This window comes from Passer montanus, unplaced genomic scaffold, assembly GCF_014805655.1.
Source record: "Passer montanus isolate IOZ18808 unplaced genomic scaffold, ASM1480565v1 scaffold78, whole genome shotgun sequence".
Classification (NCBI taxonomy): domain Eukaryota; kingdom Metazoa; phylum Chordata; class Aves; order Passeriformes; family Passeridae; genus Passer; species Passer montanus.
Window position 1 is genome coordinate 672,007 of NW_024373034.1, and position 26,067 is coordinate 698,073.

A 26,067-nucleotide genomic window follows, 5' to 3' on the forward strand; every position below is an offset into this window, starting at 1 on the left:
TCAAGTTTTCATACAAAACATTTATTTTAAAAAATTGCATGTAAAATTCTACACAGGATGGTTGCCATTTCTGTAGTAAAAAAAGAACAGCAAACCAAAACCAAATGACAAATCCATCTGTGTCACTCACATGGTGAAGGAGCTGCTCCTTCTCAAGAATCCACAATTAACAGACTTCAATGTGCATTTTGGCAAGAGAAACTGCAGAAGTGGACTTCATTCAAGAAAAGGGTTCTGGATGCACATATGTACATAATTTTGTACCCCATTTACCACCACAGCTACAGAACCACCATTAGCTCTTGGGATGGATCTCCTCCTCTCCCATTTGGGTGCCCACATGGCTGCTTTTACAGACTTTGTTAATGGACTTGGTCCACTTTTGGAGCTTTTGAACTGAAAGCTGCCTGAAAAAAATTAAATTTGGGTAATGATTGTCTGACAAAGTAATTTCAGATCATCTGACCAAGCTCTGCTGTCAGGTTTGCACTGTCTCTTCCTACCCCACCGTGTTTCTGAGGGAAGAATTCCATTCTCCAACAACTATAAAGTTCAATTTCTAAACTTCTTAAAGCAAAAGCAAATGGCTCAGTGTAAAAATACATCCAGCATCTGGATTCTCAGTCACAAAAATAACATCCTTTATACAATATAAAATGGATCAACTATGAAACAATTCTCCATTGGCCTTAAGATCCAACACTGTCACCAACAGCTTCGTCTTCATCCTCTTCCTCCTCAGCCTCATCATCATCTTCCCGCACTTCTCCATCTCGCTTCTCCTTTTCAAGCATTTTTAGGTATTTGCTAGCTAGGATCTTCTTTGGCAATATATCTGAAAGGCAGAATTGTTGATTTTAGTGTCTTGTATTGCCTCATTAATACTGTTGCATCCAAACCACTAAAGAAATTAAGTAAAAAAAAAAAGACTTAATATTTTTAACAAACCTTAGGTGAATAACCAACTTAATATTTTTAACAAACCTTAGGTGAATAACCAGGTAAGTCAGCCTGACTCACACACTGCTGTAAGAGTAGGAGGGAGTTACCCACTTATGGTACAAGTAACCAAAGATAAGGACTCTAATGACTGATTACTGGCAGCTTTTACTGTCTGCTGATGTAAATTACTTGATATAAAACTGAGTACTAAACTGCTTCACATCCAATGAGTCTTTAATATAAAATCCAAGTATCAGTAAAAAATATGTATGTGTGTTTGCATGTAGAAGCATAGAGGCACCATATTATGAAGCTTCTTTTCTCAAAACTGATAGATTCCTATGTGTCATTTTTGGTCCACATAACTTCTCACCTAAAGATGTGCAATGATCTTCTTTCAGCTGGAACTGCTGGAATTTAGGAAATGCTTAAGGCAATATCCTGAAAACTGTATACAGTGTAACTGTATAATTTAGAGGCAGAAATATCCCCATTCACAAAGAAACGTTTCTAGGGAAGCAGTTTATGAGTTCCAGTTGAATGCTAAGCAGGGGATTAATGACCAGTAGGAAAACTGGATCCTCACAAAACAGACCATTAAGAGCAAGATTTAATTTTCCAAAGCAGACACTGGATTTACCCTGGTGTTAGCAATACCTGCAAGGAACTGAAAGGTCTCACACTCTTCTGCTGTATGAGACAGGTCACTGTACGTCAGAGCGTTCTTCTCCTTCCCTCTGCTGTGTTTGTAGGAGTACGTAGCCAAATACTGAACAAAAAGCTCCTAAAAATTAAAACAAAAATTAACAGTAGTCAGACTAAGAATTCAAACATAGCATTGATCCCTATCTAAAGGCAGAAGTACCATATTTAACTGCACATACACTGGGCACTCAGTGCAGCGACTCATTCCATTTCAGTACCTGAAGGGAGTCTACAGGAAAGATGGAGTGAGACTACTTACAAGGGTATGGAGTGACAAGACAAGAGGGAATGGCTTCAAACTGACAGAGTAAGTTTAGATCAGATATTAGGAAGACATTCTTTCCTCTGAGGGTGGTGAGGCCCTGACACAGGTTGGCCAGAGAAGCTGTGGCTGCCGCATCCCTGGAAGCGTCCAAGGCCAGGCTGGACGGAGCTTGGAGCAACCTGGGACAGTAGAAGGTGTCCCTGGCCATGGCAGGGATCTGGAAACAGATGTTCTTTAAGGTTCCTTCCAACCCAAACTATTCTGTGATTCTAGACTCGGGGCAGCTTTAAGGTCAGCTCCGTCTGGGGGTGCGGACAGAGAAGGGAAGCGGGAGCCCGGCCCGGGCCGCTCCGAGGCAGAGGGCCCTCAGCCGGGGACGGGGAGGCGCGGGGGGCCGAGGGCAGGGCAGGACGAGCCGGTACCGTGGCCTTGGCCGTGAGGAACAGCGCGTCCTGGTTGATGCTGGAGACCTCCGGGGAGCTCTTCATGATGACGCGGATCCGCGACAGGGGCAGCGACACCAGACGGTTCTCGGTGCCGCTCAGCCGCGCCGCCGCCATCTCGGCCCGTCCCAGCGGCAGCGAGGGCACGGCCCGCCGGGAGCTGTAGGCGGCGGCAGCCGGGACTACAGCTCCCTACAGCACCGGGAGCCGCCCGGATCCGGGACTACAGCTCCCTACAGCACCGGGAGCCGCCTGCAGCCGAGACTACAGCTCCCTACAGCACCGGGAGCCGCCTGCAGCCGGGACTACAGCTCCCTACAGCACTGGGAGCCGCCCGGAGCCTGGACTACAGCTCCCTACAGCACCGGGAGCCGCCTGCAGCCGGGACTACAGCTCCCTACAGCAGCGGGAGCCGCCTGAAGCCGGGACTACAGCTCCCTACAGCAGCGGGAGCCGCCTGAAGCCGGGACTACAGCTCCCTACAGCAGCGGGAGCCGCCTGAAGCCGGGACTACAGCTCCCTACAGCAGCGGGAGCCGCCTGAAGCCGGGACTACAGCTCCCTACAGCACCGGGATATGCCCGAGCCGGGACTACAGCTCCCTACAGCTCCCCGCAGTACAGGGACCCACACAGGGGCGGTCCCGCTGCACCGCCCAGGCCCCGCCGGCTCTCTCCTCCCCGCCGCGGGCGTACAGCAGGTCCGGGGACAGCCGGGGCGCTGAGGTTCCGGCTGCGAGTGTCTTCGTAGAATCACATAATTAAGTAGGCTGGAAAAGATCTCTGAGATCATCGAGTCCAACCTGTGGCTGCAGAGTGATAAGGTCACACCCCTGAGCCTCCTTTTCTCCCGGCTAAACAGCCCCAGCTCCCTCAGCTGCTCCTCTTCAGACTTGTGCTCCAGCCCCTTCACCAGCTTTGTGTCCCATCTCTGGATGCTCCAGCACCTCAATGTCCTTCCTAAATTGATGGGCCCAGAACTGGAGGCAGCACTCGATGTGTGGCCTCCACAGAGCCCAGCACGGAGGGACAGTCACTGCCCTGGTCCTGCTGAGGGCCAGGAGGCCTCCTTGGCCAGCTGGGCACACGCTGTCTCATGTTCAGCCGCTGTCAGCCAGCACTTCCAGGTCCTTTTCCACCAGGTTATTTTGTGCTGAGCAGCTTTCCAGTCACTCTTCCCAGTTGCATGGGTTCCTGCTGCCCCAGGGAAGGCAGAAGCAGCCTTGGGGCTTCCCCTTCTTCACCTCTCAGCAAGGCTTTCAGCCCCAGGCTGGCACAGGAGGGTGAGGAGCTTGTTTTTAATGGCAGCTGGGCATCTCCTGTGTGTATCCCGATTACAAGCCACTGCCTACAAAGTTGTTAACCCAAACTGTAATTACAGGCTGCTCAACACCTCTGCAGCTGTAGTACAGTACCAGGGAATGTGTCTGGTCATCCTGACACTTGTCAGAGCTGTGGGGGAGGATATGGAGGGCATGTGTAAACTGTGATGATGGGGCTGCATCTTCATTACTAGCACATTCCCCACGTTTACACTGTGGGCCCGCTGCACAGGAAGGTTGCAATGTGCTTCTGGGTGGGTTTTTGATGCTGGGAGTGTTTGCTCCAGAAGTTTTCCTGTGCCTGTTTGGGGAAGAGCTGCAGGCATAGTGAGCACTTCCAGAAGTGATGACACATTGTTTGCATTAACTCATTAATGGTTTCAATCAAAAAGTTTCCAGTATGCTTTACAAACAACATGCCTGATAGTTTCTATTGGTAAGAAATCTGCTAAGGCCACTAAATTATCTCTACTTAATATGAGAGATACAAGCAGGAGCTTTTTCAGAATACACAATAATAATTCACGTGAAATTGAGGGGGGGATGGAATGTATCCATGAAGAATCATTAAATGGAAAACACAGGGAGTTTATTGACTGAATGTTACTGTGTTATACAGAATTTGCCCAGTATATAAGGCCAAGGCTACAGATTAAACTGATTTATTAATAAAATGTAGCACCATGAGCAGTTGGAAGTGCAAGGATAACAACAATATATGGTAAATTCCAAAATACTGTATTTGGAGACGTAATTTATAGTTAGCTATTGCAGATAATCTGTATCACTTAGGCTGCATAATTCTCTTGAGATTACAGCTTATGTGAGGCCATTGTGTGTATGTTATATCTGAAAGGAAGCACAAATATCCTGGGATGCTGTCTGGAAGGATCGGTTTTTTCTTGATCCTTACTCGTCTTGTGACATCTTGTGGAGACAGCTGACATTACTCCAGCAGTGAATTCCTTAAAAATACTACAGGGATCTTTCATGATTTCAACATACAAATGAACCCTCATCAAACTGCCAGGATTTCTGAGGGTATTGAGCTTGCTGGTGGAAAGGCACAGGTGAAGGCACCCCTGAGCTCCTCAGAGCTGCTCTTTTCCCCTCTGCCAGTGAGAGCTTGGCCAGGTGTGGTTGCCTCTGTGAGTCACTGCTTCCCAGAGAAGGGACAAAGGGAGCAGGAGCTGCCCCTGGCAGGAGAAGGGAGGCTGTGAGTGACCGGGCTGAGCACTCCCCATCCCTTCTGGCCCTAAAGCTGTGCTGCTGTTGGGCTTGGTCAGCCTCTGTCTGAGACTGTGAGCCCAGCCTGTGCTGCCATCTCTCCAGCTCGTTTCCCAAAAAATTTTGCCCATTTTTTGGAAGACAACTGAAGGTCAAGGCTAAAGCTTGTTCAGTTCCTTTTATGCTGGTGTTTATTAATGTCTTCTTCCAAGAAACAAGTGACAGTATAAGAGGAAATGGCCTCAAGTTGTGCCAGGGGAAGTTTAGACTGGATATTACGAAAAATTTCGACAGCAAAAGGGTTGTCAAGCATTGGTACCATCTGCCTAGGGAAGTGGTTGAGTCACCATCCATGAGAGATATAAAAGCCATGTAGATGGGGCTCTTAGGGACATGGTTTAGAGGTGGCCTTGGCAGTACTAGGTTAGACTTGATGATATTAAGGGTCTTTTCCAACCTAAAAGATTCTATGATTCTACCTAAGTGCAACTGTTGATCCAAATTTTTCAAACACTGTCAGTTGTATTGAAGTTATTTTGTTGGAGTGCCACAACTTTAAGTCATGACATGGCCCCTTATGAAAGGCTGCAATAAGGTGTCCCTGGACCCTTCTCCAGGCTGAGGAACTCAAACTCTCTCAGGCTGTCTCCACAGAAGGGGCACTTCAGCTTTCTGATTTCCATGGCTTCCTCTGGACCTGCTCCACAAAGTCCATGAGTTTTTCTTGTGCTGGGAATGCCAGACCTGGATGAAGCACTGCAGGCAGGGTCTCACCAGAGTGGAGCAGAGGGGCAGAATCCCCTCCCTCACCTGCTGCCCACACTGTGGGATCAACTCAGGACATGTTTGGCTTTCTGGATGCAAGTACACCCATGACCACCTCTCTTCCAGCCTCTCATCCACCAGCATCCCCAGGTCCTTCTTGGTGGGGCTGCTCTCCATCCACTTATTCCCCAGCCTGTGTTGATACCAGGGTTTGGTCATCCACGTGCAGCATCTTGCACTTTGCCTCACTGAACATCATTAAGGTTCTCACATCCTCCATGAGAAACTCACCTGAACTCTCATACAAGGCTCATACTTCTGGAGTTTTTGTACTTCCAGAGTTTTCAAGATTTTGCCATTTAAGCTACGTAACTGAGAAATCTTCTTAGGGGAAGATCTTTCTCGAGGAGGCTCAGGGGGGACCTCATCACTCCCTACAACTACCTCAAAGGAGCTTGTAGTGAGCTGGGGCTGGCCTCCTTTGCTGTGTCGATGGTGTGAGGACCAGAGAAAATGGACTTAAGCTGAGAGAGGGGAGACGCAGATTAGATATTAGAAAAAAAAAAAAAAGGTTTTTTTACTCTTTGGGTGGTCAGGCATTTGAATACACTGCCCAGGGTGGTGGTAGAATCACCATTCCTGGGAGGGTTTCAGAAGCATCTGAGTCTGGTGATGTGGTTTAGGGGTTTCAGTGGCAGTGATGTTACTGATACAGGCATTTGGACTGTATGGTTCTATGACACCAGACCAATTTCGGGATTTGGGAATGCCAGGAAGGCTTACTTCATTCTAAGGGCTAGCTGGAGCCCTTTAGGTTTTCATACACAATCGGCTGAAATTCACCAGGTGAATCAGTCATTCATCCACTCCTGTTTTGCGTTCCTCTTGGAGCAATGCTTCGTGTTCACAGGCAGAGGCTTCCAGTCCCCGTGGAAGCCCCGGGAGCAGCACCGCGGACGACGGCGGAGAATCGCCCGGCTCCCCTCACGACACTCCCGCCATGGCCCGCCGCGCATGCGGGGCGGAGCGGCCATTGCCGTCAGTTCCGGCGGCAGCGGGGCGGCTCCTGTCCCGGCTGTGAGTGCCGCTTCCCCGCTGACCGCCCGGCAGCCGCGTCCCCCGTCCCGGCTGTGAGTGCCGCTTCCCCGCCTATCGCCTGGCAGCCGCGTCCCCCTGTCCTAGAGCGGTTCCCGCCCGGGCTGTCACTGCCTCCTCCCCGGTTACCTCCTGCCCTCGCTGCCCAAAGATCGGCTCCTGCCGGGCTGTCATTGCCCCTTCCCCGGTTACCAGCCGGCAGCCGCGCCCCAGAGCAGCTCCCCCGCGCCTTTCGCTGCCCCTGACGGAGCTCAGGGGGGTGTGCGCCTCCGCTGCGCTTGGCTCTTCTGCAATTTATTCGTTTTCCCTGCTTAACTTGGCCGGCCCAAAGCAGCATATGGGGACAGGGAACGGGGGGAGCTCACACCCGCTGCGGCCTCTGCTGGGGGAAGTGTCAGGACGGTACTGCTGCCTTGGGAATGGGGCTGCACGCTGGGAATGGGGCTGCACCCAGGGAATGGGGCTGCACCCGGGGGATGGGGCTGCAGCCAGGGAATGGGGCTGCAGCCAGGGAATGGGGCTGCACCCGGGGAATGGGGCTGCACGCTGGGAATGGGGCTGCACCCGGGAATGGGGCTGCACCCGGGGAATGGGGCTGCACCCGGGGAATGGGGCTGCTGGGCAGACCCCGGGCAGTGCGGTGGGACAAGGGAGCCACAGTCCATAGTTGTGAGGAGCCCGGTTCCTCAAGGCAGCTGTTTCCCTGTCACCTGTGTCCCCGTGGGCTCGGAACTCGTCGTTCTGCTTGCAAAAGCAATGGTGTCAAGTCTAAAGCTGGGCTGCGTTTTGTTTTGTTTTGCTTTGTTTTGTTTTGTCCGTGTGTTTGTTTTTGCAGAGGTTTGGTGTTTTGTTTGTGGTATTTACGGTTCAGGGCTTTGGAGCTGAAATTCACAAAGGGATCCGTGTGGTCGAGGAGGTCTCAGACATGAAAGGATTCAGGGATGTGCGTCTCCATTCAAGACTCAGCTGCAGTACAGTAATTGGTTTTAGAGAGCTCCGGAGAAAAGGGATTCTAAATACATAGATGTAAAGGCAGAAAACATTGCCTGGTCCTTTCCTATGTGTGTTTTGAGAGAGCAAGACTTTGTTTTTCCTCAAAAATAGGTTTTCTGGTCCTGATTTTCCTCTGCTGGGACATGTACGAGCACTGACAGCTGTATAAAGTTTTGTGATCGTGGTATGGTGCTTGTTTACACCTCACCCCACACAACTTTGCATATTTCCCCAAGAAAATGGGACTGAAGAGCCTGAGTCTGACAGGCTGTCCTGAGCTGGTATTTCTGCCCAGTGGCTGTGGTAGAGACTTGTGTGAGCTGGCTTGTGTAGCTGCACAGGGAGTGAGATTTGCTTGGAAAGCTCTTATATACAGAGATTTGTTTCATAAGTGACTAAGAGTACTCCTTGTGCACAGTGTAACATCAGTGGGTTGCATGGTTGAAGATTTAGTAAAATATTGCAACAAACAGTGGTATTGTAGCACATAAATTCAGGCTGCAGAAATGTTTAGCTGCAGAAGCCCTGGTTTGATTCAGCAGCCCTGTGTACTCCTGAACGTAAAAAAATAATGTGCTTTTTTCTTTCACTAGCCTGCAATTGATGCAAAATGAGTGTTCCTGACTACATGCAGTGTGCTGAGGATCATCAGACCCTCCTGGTCGTGGTTCAGCCCGTTGGCATTGTCCCTGAAGAGAGCTTTTTCAGGATCTACAAGCGGATTTCAGCCGTGAGCCAGGTTAACGTGCGTGACTCACAGCGAGTGCTCTACATCCGATACAGGCACCATTATCCCCCAGAGAACAACGAGTGGGGGGATTTCCAGACACACCGCAAAGTCGTGGGGCTGATCACTATCACAGAGTGCTCTTCAGCAAAGGAATGGCCTCAGACTTTTGAAAAATTCCATCTTCAGAAGGAAATGTATGGCTCTACTCTCTATGATTCCCGCTTGTTTGTCTTTGGGCTTCAAGGAGAGATTGCAGAGCAGCCCCGCACAGATGTGGCGTTTTATCCCAGTTATGATGAGTGTGAAACTGTGGAGAAGAGAATAGAAGATTTTATCGAGTCCCTCTTCATAGTGCTGGAGTCCAAACGTCTTGACAGAGCCACTGATAAGTCTGGAGACAAGATCCCCCTGCTCTGTGTTCCTTTTGAGAAGAAGGATTTTGTAGGTCTGGACACGGACAGTAGGTAAGCAGCTACTTTTGTCAGCTCACAGGTCTTAGAAAACCACATCTGTGGCACTTGCCAGACTTTAGGATAAGCCTATTAGAAAGGACAGGGTGAGCCTTGTTCCAACAGAGCTGTGCTCTGATCTTTCTGTGTCTGCCTGCTGTAGTTTTAAGAGAATTTAATCTGTAGTCTCACTGTATTTAGTGTTCTGAGCTTGTTTTTATATATGCATTTAATTGATGAAGCTCATCAAATAGCAGGAAGAAGTCACAGGAGAGATTTGACAGATTCTACTGTAATGAGACTTTCTGCTGGAAAACTTCCAATGTTTTATAGATATACGGTATTAATAAAAAATTCAGTTAGCATCAATGAAACTATTTTTATATCATGTTGAGTAGTATTTGACTATCCTACTTATTGTACTTTTTATGTTTAAACCTGTACTTTTTCATTCTATGAGACAATGACTTTATTTTGATGATGAAGTCCAGCATCTTTCCCTGTCCTTCTTTGTTTTATGTAATTATTTGTTATCACTTTTACTTGTTTTGTTTTGCTACCTGTTTGGTTTTTTTGTATGTTAGAGTTTTATCCCCCCATTTTTCCTTCCTCCTCATTTGCATACTCATTTGTCAGATTTGAGTGTTGCATAGTTTCTGTGCAAGGGATAAGTAATTCTGGCTTGATAGCTACAGGCAGGTGCAATACCTGTTTGACTCTGCTGTTTGCAATCAAATCCAGGGGATGGAAGCAGCCACCTTTTGTCCTGGCAGAGGTGGGGAAGCCCTATGAAAACTCAGGCTGTGTGTGGAAATAGTGGTGTTCATATCTGTGTTGTACTCTAGGGATGCCAGCAGAGGTTTTCATTGTGTGTAAAAGCTCAGAGGTGTCCAGGCAGGTTTGTGAAGCTTTTAGATCAAATTAATCAGCTCTGCATGAATAGTTGGTCCTGGTCTTGGAAACAGGAAGAAAGCATTCCAGGTTTCTAATTAGTTTGAAGCTTTTTTGTTAAATTATCTGTGCTTGCTTGAAGAACCATCAGTACCCCAGTGCCCTGCTCCTCTTTGGTGAGAACTTGAACTGGCTCTGACTTGTTGGTCCCTGCTTTTCCCTGCACTATTTTTCAGTTATCAGTATTAATTACTATGTTACTGCTTTTTGCACGTGGGTGGTAAAATTCAGAAGACTGGACAATCCTTTTTAGAATCTTGTCTTTAATGACTCAGTTTGAATGAAATTTGGCTGAATGTAATCAAAATTTCCTGTTCTGGAATAGGTGTAAAATGATAACTGTTGGCCAAGAATCTCAAAATCAGAATGAATTCTGCTGTTCAGTTGTGTCTTCTAAAAAATTGTGATTTGGAAATTGATTTCTTAGATAAATGACTAATTTCTGAGCAGTGGCTGTGTTGTTACTAGTGGGAAATACTCCTTGGGAAGTTCTTAGCTGGTGGGGAGCTGAAGTGACAGAATGTGTGCCCACACATCTCCAAGCAGGTGTTTGATGCTGTTGCAGTGAGGAGTTCAAACAGATTCAGTGTGGTGCTTCAGTTCTTGGCAGAATGGAAGGTGTGTGACCCTGTGTGTAGACACAGGGGTTTATCCAGAGTTAATTACTGGCTCAGCTCTGCACACACCCTTGCTGGGAGGTTTGAATACCAAACATGTTCTCAGTAAGTCTGGATCAATGGATGTACTTGAAATGTTTGCTGCACCAAACTGCTCAAGGAACAGCTGTTAAATATTGTAATTTTTCAGTTCAGTAGTAAGAAAGTTCTTCAGTTCTGTTTTGCTGTGGAGTTAATACTTCTGATTGTTATAAAAGTTAGGATTTATACATTAAAACTTCAGAAAGCTGAATGAAAATATAGCTTCTCTGCAGCCTTTCTAGGCACCTTTCATGGAGCCTGATGCATCTCTGCCCTCTGTTCTAAAGCAGAAACTCAGGTCCATGGAATAAGGTTGAACTCAGGTCAGTTTATTAAACTAACTTACACTTTCAAGCCAAAGTCTTTGGATGCGAGCCAGTGATAGTAACATTGCATTTTATTATTGGTGAGTTTTTTGGTGCTTGGATTGCAGTTCACAGGATTTTATTTTAGCACATTTACCCTTCTGTAGTGACAGATTGACTAATTAAGGGAAAGCCCTGCATACCAGGGAGAGACAGGGCTAGGAAGGACCTTCTTCATAGAGAGCAGTTTCTGTTTTTGCAAGACTGGATGTGTAATTCTGTTCAGGGAGGGCTCAAGGTTGTTTGAATGCAGGAAGTGGGTACATCTGATAGAACAACTTTTGCTACTTTGTTGGTTTGGAGTCTGTCAGTATAATGATTTTACAGAAAGAAATAAAAACATGACAATACTGAGATAGTGAGGCAAATGAAGCAGCTTTTTCTAGAACAGGTGGAAATTTCTAAAGGGTTAAAGGCAAAGGAAGTGCCTTGATATTTTCTGTGTATTTTCTGTCTATTTGCAATTTTTGTATATAATGTATCCTGACCTCCCAGTCAGTGTGCAACCAATTACTTAAAACCACAAATGTTCTCTATTAAGTAAATGTCAGAGAAGACACTCTGTTCTTGTAACAGAGGGTGTGTCTCTGCTGCTGTAATTATGGATAACTATTTAGGCTAAATAAACATATCTTTTCCTCTAACTTCTGAAATTGAAATTAAATGGCAGTGTGTAGCAAAGGTAATTAAATGTGTGGTGCAGCTGTAACATGGAGGTAGTGGGATGATAGACTGAGAGAAATATGATAAGAATTTACATGGGCCACATAATTCTGATCACATCATTTGGAAACTAATTAAAACTATTGATAGTTTGTATGTTAAAAGATGCTCTTTTCCAAGTATTTTATGGTCAAATATTAAGGCTAATACTTATGTGATGATCAGGGCTTTATATATAAACCTGATCTTCTCCCTCACCCAGTTAGAAGACTTTAATTAGCTTGGTTGCATGATAATTGCCATGGAAGTCAACTGATTGCCTTCTTTTAAGATGCAAAGTTCATAAATTTGGAATATTAATTATTATTTCAAATAAGGTAATTCTTGGGAAAAGTGAGAGTGAGTTGCTTGTGTAATGAGCAGGAGAGACACATTCCCAGAGCTGACAACATACACAAACTCATTGCATTTTGTGAGTAGAAGAATTTGTTTTGGCTGGTAGAAAACTTTATGTATGAAAAATAGTGGGTTAAGTCCTAAAATGTTTTGAAGAAATGTTGTCCTGTTAAACAGAAATTGTAGGACTGAGAGGCTGACCTTGGGTTAATTCCTGGAGCATTCAGCCAAGTGGGGATTTTGGCAAATTGATTTACTTTTTCTTTCTGTTTCTTCATCTGTAAATCGGATAAAATATTTGTGGTCACAGGGCTGCTGAGGACAGTTGAAAAAGTTTCTGATATCAGTTGCATTTGACAGTTATTTGTGGAGGCTGGGAGGTTGATGGAGAATGATGGAAACACGTGTTCTCATGATGATAAAAACGTCCTACAAACTGAAAACTAGGAAATATATGTGCCAGAAATACTGAAAATCCCATTTGTTTTAAGTTTTCTATTTTATTTCTGTTTTCAGCTAAAAATAAACATACTTAAGTATGATTGTAAATCTACTTGGATAAGCTCATTTTAATGTTGTTTACATCAGTTTGTGTCTCAGGTTCTTTCTTTTTTAAATTCTGGCATAATTTAATGCTGTGGAGGGATGAGGATGTAGGGCCCTTTTTATAGATGTGTCATAGCTGGGATTTGTGCACTGATTTATCAAAGTTGATGATCTCAGTATGTGTATGTGGCTGTTAATTTTCTTTCTGTTCTCTGTCTTTCTAATTTCTGTTTTGTTCCTTTCTGTTTTTTTTCCCCCCCTTCTTCTCTCATACTGCCCTGTGAGTTTGTTGTTGGGTCTAAAAAGGTAGGATGTGATTGTGTATCTTTGAAAATAGTTAGCTTTTTTTCCCATGTCCTGCCTCTTCACTTCGCCTTCATTGCATATTTTAGTGTTGCTTTTTATCTTTATTTTTTCAGTACACACAAAAATAATTGCTGCCTGGAGCCTCACCACTGCAGTTGCCCCCTTTTGGCACATTTGGCAATTATATTTGGTAGCAATGCTGAGTTTTTTTGTAGGACACACATAGTCTGCTTAGGTGGCTGCTGGCCTCTGGAATTTGCTTTATTTTTTAAACTCCAAAGCCATGAAGCTGTTGCTGCCTGTGTTTGATTTCCAAATTCAAAAGTTCTGGCAGTTGATCCAATGCCGTAGCTGTGTCTCTTGAAGTCTGGATAATGTTATGATTGGTGATATCTATGGCTCTGCATGCTAACTGGAATTAGTAGAACTTGATGGAAATTTTTGTTGGAGCATTTTGCATGAATACACCTTTGAGAATTGATTTTGCATGTTTCTTGTTTGTAAATTTAGCCAAATTTAGAGGATCCAGAAATTCCGTCAAACTCGTTTCTGGATGGTTTGTAGTGAAAATAAATTCTGTCTTGAAATATAACACTGTTGCACTAAATTTTCCATAAAATTATTCTGGGATCCTAGAAAAGGGCTGGAGATGAAAGAATAAAGCACATATCCTATAGAGCAACGAAGGCAGAAAAGGAAATCAAGTAGTTCTTAGTTCCTGGAACAGATTTACTGTCCTCCACTTTGAAGTGGTAGCACTGGTCATGATTGTGGCGATTCCTCTGAATATAAGAGTGTGTTTGGTAGAACATTAACCCAATTAACTTTAGGAAATAAGATTTTAAACTAGTTTTGTAGTCAGTGGAATTTTTCTGTGTGGTGAAGATCTTCAGAAGAGGAGTTTGGGTGACTGACACCAAGGAGCATTCCATGGGGGATCCTGCATGAGGTGGCACTGCTTTCCCTGGGGATGTTTCTGAGTGCATCACACTCAGGAGGGGTTTGTAGGGGGAGACTTTGGGTCTTTGAAAATTCATGTTGTAAATGATCTTCTAGAGGAAAAATTAGTAAAAACTGCTCTTGGCAGTAGGGTGCTGAAAGGAACTGGCCTAGAGAGGTCCTCTTACCCTAGTGGAAGTAACTGTTAATTTATGTGGGTTTCCTGTCCCTAAATAGATTAGGATTAAGCAGGAGAGAGATGAAATATTTAAACAGTGTTTTAATAAAAAATAATCCAGAGAGAAGATATCTGTAAGCTTCTCATTTTCAGGTTCTTCAGCTAAAGCTGTGAGGCAAAACTATCTTGGTATTAAAATAAGCAATAATCATTTTATGCTAAGACATATATTTTTATATATACCTATGAATATATATGCAATAGGACATTTTTTCCCATTAAATTTGCACCCCAGGATGCATAGAAGAAACAATGAGTCCCTTGGACATGATTTTAAGGGCCTGATGTTGTAAATACTGCATTTTTTCAAAAAGAGGCTTCCCAAATGAGAAGTGAATTAAGTTTTGCTGTCTGTGGAGAGTGGGTTTCGTTTCCATGAAGTCTTTGCCTTTTGTCTTTTTGTACATACTTGAAGTAATTGAATTCACTGTACTTAATTGTGACTGCCTAATTAAGACAGTTTATATATTTGTTTGGTACAAACTTATTCTGTAATAAGTGAGAAGGTATTTTCCAAGAGGATGGCAGTGATTTGCAGGGACTGTAAGAGATGAATCCTGTCTTGGCAATACCTTGAAGAGCCTAAAAATAGGTGGAGTGAATTCAGTCTTTGAATAATTAATAGTAAATTCCTTCATCGCCAGGAATAAATTATCTGCTTTTCTATAAATAGAGTTTCTCAAAGAACAGTGGTTTTATGAGCAATATTTATTGATGTCTGGGTGAATAAATGCCTTCAAACTTCAGATATATTGACTGGGCATAAATCAGCAGCAGAATTAGGTTAGGAAGAGCTGGTGGTGAGCCTCTGTGATCAAAACTATTTTGGTATCAGGTCCTGATTTAGGAGTCAGGCATCATCTCTTTTCCTTTGCTGTATGACTCATATTTATGAACTTAATCATCTGCTAGCTGGAAAATCTGGAAGAAAGCTTATAAAGTACAGTATTGAGAGAATAAGAACTTTAATTTGTTCATAAACATAAAGATTGCTTGAAAGCATGGAGACAGAGTTGGAAGCAGTGGCATCTTTGAGAGGAATTGTAGCTGGGTAAGGAAACAGTGATTCTCTAATTCCACTACTTATATAAAAAACAAAAAAAAAAGTTAAAGTAATTTAACATTTACCTCATTCTGGAGTGCAAAGAGTAGGAAAATCTGATTTATAACTAATTTATATTCTCCTGTGCAATGCTGATTCCAGATTACAAAGGAACTTTTTGATGGAGTTATTTTTCTATAACTCAAAGCTCAGACTGAAATTTTGGTAAGATTTGGTGCCCTTCCATAGTTCATACAGAGCAGCTTTAGCTTCCACTTTGAATTTTCTTGAATTTTTGTTCTTGTATGATCTATACACGCTTGAAAAATAAAAGACAAATATTTCATTTCCTGACACATCTGAAAGAGGAACAACAACAGTTGTATTGAGCTTCATTTCATGTCAACACCTTCACATCAATTGTGAATATGGTGTGCTAGATCAGAACATTGCAAACATTTATAAAGGAATTATTTGTAACTTTTTAGATGGAGAGAAGCAATAGGAGACTATTGCTTGTCTCTTTTTATTATTTCCTTTTTTATTTTTGTAGACAATAACACTGGTTCTGATAGCTTTTCTCTTTAGTTTTTATAAGGCCATTGTCTGTACTTCTGTGCATCTTCTCTTTTTCAATTTCTGTCCCTTATCCGTATAAATCAGTTACTTTCTCTTCATCTCCTTTTTCCAAACCAACTGCAAGGAATGAGACATTATTTGGTGGCTGAAAAGATGCTTCTCTGTGGTGTAAACTACCCAAGCCAAACTGATAGCCTTGAAGGCACATAAACCAGTGACATGGAATTGTTTGGATTCTTGCCATTCCTCCTGACCTTTCTGCCTTCAAATCTAAAGGAAATAAATGAATGTCCTTATTCCTGCCCTTACATTTCATATGTTCTGTGCCTCTTCTCCTTTTGTCATTTCTACATTACAGACTTCACGAGGACAGTTGGTTCAGATGCCTTATGGAGATTATTTCAGTGACATTTCAGTTCATCTCTAGGGTCCTCTGGGAAGTTCTTCACTTGAAAAAAACCCTCACTGCCCCAAGCCTGGTTTCATTCCATAACATTGGCATTCCTCTTATATTCTGGTCTCACTCCAGGGAATAAGAGTTCAGCATCTGCAGAATGGCTGTAACCTTAGGGGTTTTTTGGGTTTCTTTTTTGTTGTTAAGTTCAAATAGTCTCAGTAACTTTTTAAAAAATCACAGGCTAGTTTGGGCTGGAACAAACCTTAAAGATCATCTCGTTCCAGCCCCTCTGCCATGGGCAGGGACACCTTTCACCAGACCAGGTTGCTCCAAGCCTTGTCCAACCTGCCCTGGATCACATCCAGGGATGGGGCATCCACAGCTTCTCTGGGCAACCTGTTCAACTTAACTTAAATTAAATTAATTAAATTGAAAAAGTATCACTTCATCTTCTAAAAGCTTAAAGTTTACAGCTATGTCATTGCAAGATGGTTCTTTGTATTTTGGCCAGATTCTTTGGATTTCATAATAAATATACAATAAAGAATGACATCTGCAATGATTCTTCTAATTAAATTTTCATTTTTGATTGACTTTTATTTTAAACTAGCCAAAGAAATAAGAGTCTATTTTTCCTTGGTGCGATGTGTGGAAACTAAACTTTCATACCTCTCTGGATGTACTTAGAAGACACTGTTAGAACAACGGGATACACAATTGAAAATAACATAGATAAATTAATGAAATATCTCAGTTGACATTTAAATTTCTTCCTCATAAAATAAGTTTATAATTATAGTGCAAGGACATTCTTGCCATGGAGTACTTTTGCAGGAGGGAGAACAGGAGGATTGTTCATGGATTTGGGAGAGCAGAGTTGTTCTGAACTGTCACTTCAACCATGAGATGTTTTCCAAGTCCAGGGTGTCTTGCTTTGCATGTTACTTTTTAAACTTTTCTTTAGCTGAAATGTACTAAAAAATCAAACAAAATAGTAGGATTAGTGCCTTTGTCACACAAATTTATGCCCAAATTGCCTTTTCAGCTGTTCCAAGGTGTCTTGAATATATTCAATAGGCTTTGTCTGTTCATTTGGGAAGAACATCACCATTTATTTTAACATGTAAAAAAAGAGTAGGAGGAGAAACTCTGTCAGCTGTTGCCTGAAGTGATGGTGCTTTTTAACTCATCATCCCTTTAAAAGAAGGGGCTGGGAGCAGGGGAAGGTTTGTGAGGCCTGGGGCGTCTGAGGGGGTTCTGGGCCCCTGACACCTTTGGGATGTGTGTGGAGAGGGTCCCAGCAGAGGAGACAGAGGCTCAGAGCAGGATTTTGGGAAAATTACCTTTAATATTCTCAGAGCTAAAATGTGAGGGATTCCATGGGAAGCATCCATGGAGTTGTGGGATTTATTCAAGAACAGCTTCCTGGAAGCACAGGAACAATCCATCCCCTGCTAAGGGAAAGGGCAGAACAAGAGACCACCCTGGCTTAACAATGAGCTTTTGGGTGTACTGGAAGGGCAAAAAAGCAGCATATCAGCTATGGGCAAGCAGCCAAATACTCACTGTAGTCTGCAGGAACCTTGCTTTGGAGGTTTTCAGGGCATGTGACACTACCTGTGTACCCAAAACATGTGATACATTGCTTTTTTCAAGTATATCCTTGTCTTGGTTTGGAAAGACAGCTGTCTGCTAAGGAAGGCAGGAGCCTCTCTGAAATGGAAAATGTAAAACCCCTCCCTCTGGATTGCTATAAATTTTAAATTAAGGGATTCTTAGGCAAAGAGGGAAAGGGAAAAGGCAGAACAAGAGACCACCCTGGCTTAACAATGAGCTTTTGGGTGTACTGGAAGGGCAAAAAAGCAGCATATCAGCTATGGGCAAGCAGCCAAATACTCACTGTAGTCTGCAGGAACCTTGCTTTGGAGGTTTTCAGGGCATGTGACACTACCTGTGTACCCAAAACATGTGATACATTGCTTTTTTCAAGTATATCCTTGTCTTGGTTTGGAAAGACAGCTGTCTGCTAAGGAAGGCAGGAGCCTCTCTGAAATGGAAAATGTAAAACCCCTCCCTCTGGATTGCTATAAATTTTAAATTAAGGGATTCTTAGGCAAAAAATATGGGAGCAGGAATAACAGTTCTTTAATAGGGAAGAAAATAAAAAGATAAAATGAACAATGCAGTAAACTAAAACAGCACTGACAGAGTCAGAGCACAAGCTGACACCCTGTGGGTCAGGGTGTTGGTAGCAGTCCCATTGGAATTGTGGCTGCAGTCCTCCTGGAGTGTCAGGTGTGGTTCTGCTGGAGCAGGGATCCTGTAGAAAGGTGTCTTCCTCTGAAGATCCAGTGGAAGAAGGGGCAGCTGTTCCTCTGGGAAATCCAGTGGAGAAAAGCTGTGTTGGTGTTTCAGAACCTCCAGATTATATCCGGGTGGGAATGCTTGGATCCTTCCTCTGTGCAGAGCATCTCCCAATGGGATGCTGTAGTTCTTATTAGTCATGCAGTGACATCCAATATCCCATTATCAGCAGGTGTCTGCCCGGAGGGAGGAGTGGTTGTGGAAGAGATAAGGAAAACTGCCCACTTAACAGAAGACAACTGCCATACACATGGCAAATAGAATACATTTTGCTTGGCAATCCAGGACAATCCTCAAATTGTTGCTCCTTTTGCATATTACATTAGTTAGCATTCACATTTGCTTAGAAACAGACAGTAAATCCATGCTGATCTGCTATTAAGGAGGGAAGGAATTGACTTTAGGTGTTTGTTAACCCAGACCAGCATTCCCTGAAGTGCACCTCTGGTTTTGCAGACACTACAAGAAGCGCTGCCAGGGCCGGATGCGGAAGCACGTGGGCGATCTGTGTCTGCAGGCTGGCATGCTGCAGGATTCCCTGGTGCACTACCACATGGCAGTGGAGCTGCTGCGCTCTGTCAACGACTTCCTGTGGCTTGGAGGTAGGATTAGGTGGTGGGAGTTGTAATCCCAAGTTAATCAAGCTATCCTTTATGATTTGTAAAAAGTAGTAATGATTTTAGTGACCAAAATCTGGATATCATGTGTGGATAAGAATGAAGTTGGAACAAAAGTGGGTCAATAAGACATCAGAAAGCAATCTATTTAGGAAAACCTAAACAAGATAAATTGTGTTACTGTAGTAAAGCATGTACTTAAAAGAAGTTGTGTCTGATTTTTTCGTGATTCCTTGGAAAGTATTTGATTTTTATTCACTGGGTTGTGTCGGTGTTTTAAAAATATTTCCTATGGGTCCACTGTGGACTCTTAGGAAAAAAATTTTGCCTTTACATCTCCTAAAGCTGCAAGTATTAAACTTCCACTGGCATAATTTCCTTTCATATTAGGTTCTAGGATTTGCTTTTTTCCCCTGCCTTTCCTCCATCCTTTTTTAATTTTTTTTTTTATTTTTTATGCCTGTTTTTTGTTATTTATTTGCCATACAAATGATCTTTGAGCACAATTTCTGCTTCTCAGTTTCATACCCTTCCTCCCCTGCCTTTCCTCCATCCTTTTAATTTTTTTTTTTAAATGCCTGTTTTTTGTTATTTATTGGCCATACAAATGATCTTTGAGCACAATTTCTGCTTCTCAGTTTCATATTGTTATTTATTTGCCATACAAATGATCTTTGAGCACAATTTCTGCTTCTCAGTTTCATACCCTTCCAGGACAATCACTGTCTCCAGTTCTGCTTTTAGCTTTCTTATTCCACGTGGAAATAATTTATCTTCCTAATGGCCCTGTAGATTACATACCATGAAAACCTTAACACCTTTTGACCTCCCACTTCTTTCCTTCTGCAATTCCAAAGGCTTAAATGGCTCAGGATTCCTCAAATTCTACTTAGAGACCTCCAGAGGACTCTTCCAATCCAAATAGTTTGATAAGTCTGTGAGTCTGATCTGCTTCTGTCATGTCCAGTTACATCAGGTTGTTCAGGGACTTGTCCAGTTGAATTTCAGGTATATTTAATGATGGAAGTTTTATAGTATTTGAACAACCTGTTCTAACATTTTGCTGATTATAATTTGAAAAAATCCAACAACAAAACATAAATTGGTCTCAGCTTAAAGCAGAATTTCTTGTGTGCAGTTGTGTTGACTCTCATTTGGTCACTGCACCTCTGAGAAGCTCCTGCCTCCATCTCTTCCCTACCTTTCCCACTGGGTGTTTTAAAGGCAGCAGGAACACCAGCCTTCAGCCTCTTGCTCTGTAAGGCTGAGCAAATCCAGTTCTCTCAGCTTCCCACATGCCAGGAGCTCCAGTCCCACAACCCTTCTGATGCCTCCCACAAGCTTTGCTTTGGGGTCTTGCTTTGGGATGAGGCTCCTGCCAGCCTGGCAAGTTCTCTCTGCACTGAAGGCCTGTCCTACTGTTCCCCCAGTTTGGTCACCCAGGAAGTTTCTGGGTGTGCTCTGTGCAATCATCCCTGCAGTTAATGAAGGCATGAGTGTTGTCCCCCTGAGGACACCACTGGTCACAGGCAGCCATTTGGCTGATCACAAGCCTTTGAGTCTGGCTGTCCAGCTGATTTTCCACCTGCTTTATAGGCCAGCTATCCCAGTCTTCCCCATTTGGCTGCAAGCATTCTGGGGAGACCGTGTCCAAAGATGTTTTGAAAGCCAAAATACACAACATCCACTGATGTTCCTTTGTCCACTGAGCTTAGCATCTCCTCAGAAGGGACAGTGAGGTTGCCAAGGGCTGATTTATCCTCAATAAATTGACATGAGCTGTTCACAGACACCTTCTTTCACTTCATGTGCTTCCAGCAGGATTTCTGTGCAGCCTCTCCAGGCAGCTGATGTTGATCTATCTGTGCTGGTAGTTCCTTCTCAAAGATGACATTTCCCTTCTCCCAGCCACTAGAAACCTCCCCCAGTGAGCATGAACCTGTTGGAGGTGATGAGAGAGTGGTCTGACCTTGGTCAGCTCTCTTGTCCTCTTGCCTGGTTTTGTGGAATTGCATCCAGTTGGATTGAGTGCTTTTCATGTGAGCTTCCTCTGCTGTGACCAGTTCTTACTCCTGCAGATTCTTTCAGTGGGTTGGGGCAATGGGGATCTGAGGGTGAACACAGAGGTGAAAAACACATTGAATATCTCAGAATTATCCGTGCTTTGTCATTAGACCTCTAATTTCAGGCACGTTTTTGTTTGTGTAAATGGACTTTACCACAGGATACTTCACTTCCTGCAAATGTCTCTACTAATCCGTTGGCTTTTTTTTTCTTTTCTCTGCAGCTGCCCTTGAGGGGCTGTGCTCAGCATCTGTCATCTATCACTACCCAGGTGGCACTGGGGGTAAAGTTGGGTCTCGCAGGGCTCAGGGAGGTTCTCTTTCTGCTGAGGCAGGCAACAGGCACAGGCCAGGTAAGGATGGCATTTCTGTTTTATTCTGTTTACCACCACTAAACATCTGAAAACTTCTCCCTACATCCTAACTTTGTAAAATTATACAGATGACAACATTAATCAGAGGAGGGAGGTTTGGAGAAGAATTTGTTGGGGTTTTTTGTTTAGATTTTTGCAATTATTTTTCTGTTTTGGTGTTAATATCAATACATGTGCTTTGCACAGAATTGCAAAGCTTTTGATTTCTTCACCTGATTGTTAGTAGTATCTGTGTTAGTTTGAATTTTGCTGGAGGAGATGCAGGCAGTTTTCATAAAATGTGATCTGCCAGAGCTGCATGTATTAAAAAGAATTAAGTTGGGTACATTTTATTCAGATTTTTTTTTTCTATTCTAAAATCAATGAGTAGCAAATATATTTTTTTAAAAATGAAATGCCAATAAGCCAACATAATTTTTAAGGTTTAGTATGTTTTTTCCAATCTCTTGGACTGCAAAAGAGATAGCTGAGGAGAAATATGTAACACAGTGAACATTGTGGAAAAGGATGGGTAGGGATCAAAGGTTCAGTGTTTCTTTCAAGAGAAGAACTGGAGGACATCAAACAGAGCTTAGCAGATGGAGAAGCAGATGAAAGGAGTTACTCTTTATCCAGCTTACAGGTATGATGTGGAACTCCTTGTCATTCAGAGGCACCAGATCTGGTGGTGTGTGTGAGAGAGGCAAGGCTGCTGCAGCTCCATGGCCCCAGGTCCAGGCAGACAGGAGGCTGAGCAGGAATTCCCAGCAGGCTGGAGAACACACAGGGAACACACAGAGCCTCAGTCTGTCCAGGAGCTGGCCACTGCCTGCACCAGTTGCTGGCACCTCAACCCACAAGGCTGAGAGCCAGAGCCCATTCCACTTGTTGGTGCTTAGACCAGCACACACACATGCACTGCCCTCTGCTTTTCCATGCTTGTTCCCTAAACTGCCTCAGTCCCTCCTTCTCCTTGTCTTTGGCTCATCCCCTGCAGCCCAGAAGGAATCCTGCACAATCCTAGGATGTTCTTTCCCTACAGTGAGCCCCTTATCCCTGTAGGGAGTGGCCCCCCAGTCTGTCTGTAAGGGGATCCAGAGAGCTGCTGGTGTAACTGGGCTGGGCTTCACTCCCCCACAGCTCTGTTGGCTCTGTTGGGGTTCAGCTGATGGTCACTGATCCTCTCCACTCCTTTGTGGTTGTGCAGATGAGCCTGTCACATAACCTGACACTTGTCACATGGTGTTACAGATCCTGAAAGGTTCTGTAGCTTTTAGGAGAGGCTGGGCTGGGGCATGTGTTTTGTATTGCCTTTATTATGAACTGTGTGTACTGAAATCAGATAGTTGTGATAGTAAAATTACCTTCTTTCAGAACAGAATACTAATTTTCATATAATATCTAGTCATTAAAATCTGTTCATTTGGTCCCATGACCTATGAATGCATTTTACATTGGCTGTTACAATTTCACCTGGGTAGTGACCTTTATCTACTTTTCAATAAATATATATATAAGAAAGCTCCAAAATACAACTGAATATATATCAGAAGATGTTGCAATCTGTTTGTCATGGGCACTCCTGGGTACTGAAGAAGGATAACAAATAAGTCACAGCTATTAGAATAATTGAATCTATTTTGGGTGTATTTTTGCTGGGTTTCTACTTAAGTTGTCTTGTATTTCAAAGTCCAGTTTGCAAACTTGTTAGTGTAGTTGTATTAAAAAAAGTTTTTGTTTTATATGACAAGATTTTTCAAAGGACTTTTCTGTGAAGAAAAACTGATCACAGGTTTTTTTTTTGTCATCCTTTGCAGATGAAAATTTTACTTTGTGGCCCATTAGGTACTGTTCCCTAACTCTAGTTATGATCTCTGTGTTTGGAAGTGTGAACTGCTGAGCTCCCTGTGGCCAAACAGCTGTTGCTGTGATATTTTCCTACAAAGTTTTCTGAAAGTTTCTTTTTATTACTCATTCCTGACTCTGCAGTGCCTTTCATTTGAAATTCTTTCAAACTGCACCTTTGGTTATAGACTCTTTCACTGTAATTGATTTTGTAAGGACAGTGCTCAATCTGGGGAACAAATTCCACTGTATCTTTCTGTGGGATAAAGCCAGAAAAAAAGGGGTTTCCAAATTCTGCACAAATTAAGAAATGCCACACTTGGAACTGAAAGTTTTGCCTGATTTTGAGGCATGTAGATGTGAGAGTTACCTTTAGTGCTTCCTCTTGTGCCTGGAATTGCACCTCTTCTTGTGCCTTGGCATTTTTAGGCTACAGCGCAAGACCTGGCTGCTCAGCAGATGGGGTGTCTGCTTTATGTAGAAATTTTGGAAAGAAAGCTCCAAAATACAACTGAGCTTCTGCTCTGTACTGTGGCTGCCCATCCCTGGAAGTGTTCAGGGTCAGGTTGGATGGGTTTTTGAGTAACCTGCTCTAGTGGAAGGTGCCCCTGCCCATGGACAGGGATTTGGAACTTGATGGTCTTTAAGGTCCCTTTCCAAAGGTATCTGTGAAAAAGGTGTTTTGGCTTCTCAGGTATCTAAGCCCTTTTGTTTGTATGGGGACAGGTTTAGGCTGTGTCCCCTGGAATTCCTGGATGTGTCTCTGCAGCCTTCAGTGTAAAGGAAGATTCTGAGTTGCTCAGTTCCTCCTGGCCAGGAAATCTGGATGTGGTCTGTCAATTGTGGGATTTGTATGCTGACCAAGATGAGTCTGGATTGCTTTATGCTTAGGTCACTGGCTGTTCTGGATTTCTCCACTGGATTTTATTTGTTGGGAGTTCTAAGATCTTGATTTTGTTGCCTGACCTCCCTCTTTCCCCAGGCAGAATTATGACACCTGAGTTGGTGTGTATTTGGGTCTAGATCTAAATCTCTGCTTCACTTGTTTGGAATCTGAGAAAATCAGCTGAAGGGAGGGTCTGTCTTGCTGATAAACTAATTGTTTTTGACTGCTTAACCCTTGATATGAACAATTTTATTGCCATGTTTAACCAAAGTTTAGGGCAACAAGGTGTTCCACACCTGGTAATCCAACTCTGCAGTACTCTTGGCAGCTCTTGGACAGTCTGCCTTATTGGGTTGACATGATTCTATTATTAAAAAAATTAGATGGAGAGAAATTAATAACAATTAAAAGGGATAAAATTAATTGGAAAGTTTATTCTAGAGTATTGTGCAGATTAAATGAGCTCCCACAAGAAGATTTAAGTACTGCAGGTCCTGGCACTAATACTAAATGGACTGTAATGGAAACTTGCTAACCAAAACAATAAAGATAAAGAAAAAAAGATATGGCTTTAAATTATACACTGAAAATTCTGAAATTCGTCATAGTGTATCTTAGAACTCATTGCAAATTTATAGACTTTTACATCTATTTATGAACAAAATGAGATTTAACATATGGGGACTACATGAATTATAATTGGTAGTCCTTCACAACAGCAGTGATAATCCTGGTGAATCTGATGATTTTGTTCAAGCCTGATGTTATAAAACATTATAAGAACTTTTTTTTGCTGGCTCTATTTAAGGCTGAAAAAAATCATTTTTGTTCCTCCTTTTAGGGGCACAAGAAGTTCTCATTGATCCAGGTACATTATTTTCCTGCATGTTTCCAAAGTCTTTTCTTGTATTACTTGATGTGTTTTGCAATTGTATAGATAGTTATTGCCACTTGCCAAAGCTAGTAGTGATCCCTGATGCTTCAGTTTTTGGCTATAAATCTTGAGAAATTATAGAGATTGAAGGGTAACTGGCACAAAATAAATGCTGTAGTTCTGTGATTGTGTCTCCATGAATTCTGATCAATGGGATTTCTTTCCATGAGTAGTGAGGATTTTAAAATATTTTTGAAGTGACCAACCTGAATGGTCATATGTGGTTTTGTAGTGTCATGGTGCTCCCTCAGTCATCATGAACAAACATCTTTCACTTCCATAAAAATACTCTCAGTCTCCAGATGTGCTTGGTCTGATTCCTTAAGGTTAATAAGCATATTAAAAAAGTTGCCTTAGTATTTAAGTATGTAAAGAAACATTCTTTCTGCTTCCTGAGTAAATTCAGAAATACCTTTCACAATAGCTTTTAACTGTCTATTGACAGTTTGGGCCAGCTCTGAAACACAGAGATTTTTTTGCCATTTTTGCAGAGAAACCTCTTGGAGAAATCCATTAGTGTATAATCCTAAATAAATTACAGTATAATGCTACAGATTAAGTAATATCTAAGAAGGTATTGAGCCTTGCCAAACCTTTGATATGTCTCCACTTTTATGATGTTAATTCAAATAAAATCAAATTCTAAAAATAAGATTTCCACATTCTTTCTAATATCCCATATTTCCTTGGCATCTATTTCAAATTCTTATCCCTTATATAGACCCTTTCTCTTTCCTTCTTTCTTGTATAACAAAACCATTTTCTTACTGTTTAGTCTGAGCCTTTTTTTTTCCTAAGGTGTGCTTTAGAAACACAGTTTTAAAGTAGAAGGAGTAGTGCAAAGATTTAAAACTGTCTATTCAGATGTGGCCATAATATAATTTTAGCAATCTATATTTTATTCATACTCTAAACATTCAGATAAATGCTAAAAATCATGAATATATTTGT

General features: G+C 42.9%; 2 protein-coding genes across 7 annotated transcripts in view; one reads left to right on the forward strand and one right to left on the reverse strand.

The window, feature by feature from the left end:
- On the reverse strand, positions 1 to 2,607 carry CHRAC1 (chromatin accessibility complex subunit 1). Its single transcript, XM_039731488.1, has 3 exons — positions 2,335 to 2,607; positions 1,600 to 1,726; positions 1 to 835 (listed from the first exon to the last, which is right to left on the reverse strand). Exons 1-3 carry the CDS (start codon positions 2,470 to 2,472, stop codon positions 690 to 692), a joined length of 411 nt encoding a protein of 136 aa, XP_039587422.1. The 5' UTR covers positions 2,473 to 2,607; the 3' UTR covers positions 1 to 689.
- Positions 2,608 to 6,722: 4,115 nt separating this feature from the next.
- Positions 6,723 to 26,067, forward strand: part of TRAPPC9 (trafficking protein particle complex subunit 9) — a 450,083-nt gene continuing 430,738 nt past the window's right edge. For 4 of the 6 annotated variants that reach the window (XM_039731495.1, XM_039731500.1, XM_039731498.1 and 1 more), the window contains exons 1-5: positions 6,723 to 6,797; positions 8,349 to 8,949; positions 18,875 to 19,020; positions 21,323 to 21,451; positions 25,024 to 25,050. In XM_039731495.1, the coding sequence (XP_039587429.1) occupies positions 8,366 to 8,949; positions 18,875 to 19,020; positions 21,323 to 21,451; positions 25,024 to 25,050 (886 nt within the window). In that variant the 5' untranslated portion in view covers positions 6,723 to 6,797; positions 8,349 to 8,365. The remainder of the gene's footprint in view (positions 6,798 to 8,348; positions 8,950 to 18,874; positions 19,021 to 21,322; positions 21,452 to 25,023; positions 25,051 to 26,067) is intronic. The other 2 variants (XM_039731496.1, XM_039731497.1) reach the window with 2 other exon arrangements.

Bases quoted from the DNA above. Each gene is read 5' to 3' on its own strand.
- CHRAC1 (XM_039731488.1), bottom strand. From the start codon at position 2,472: ATGGCGGCGGCGCGGCTGAGCGGCACCGAGAACCGTCTGGTGTCGCTG. The intron at 1,727-2,334 runs GTACCGGCTCGT...TTTAATTTTTAG, and splicing joins TCCTCACGGCCAAGGCCACG to GAGCTTTTTGTTCAGTATTT. The intron at 836-1,599 runs GTATTGCTAACA...TCTGCCTTTCAG, and splicing joins GACCTTTCAGTTCCTTGCAG to ATATATTGCCAAAGAAGATC.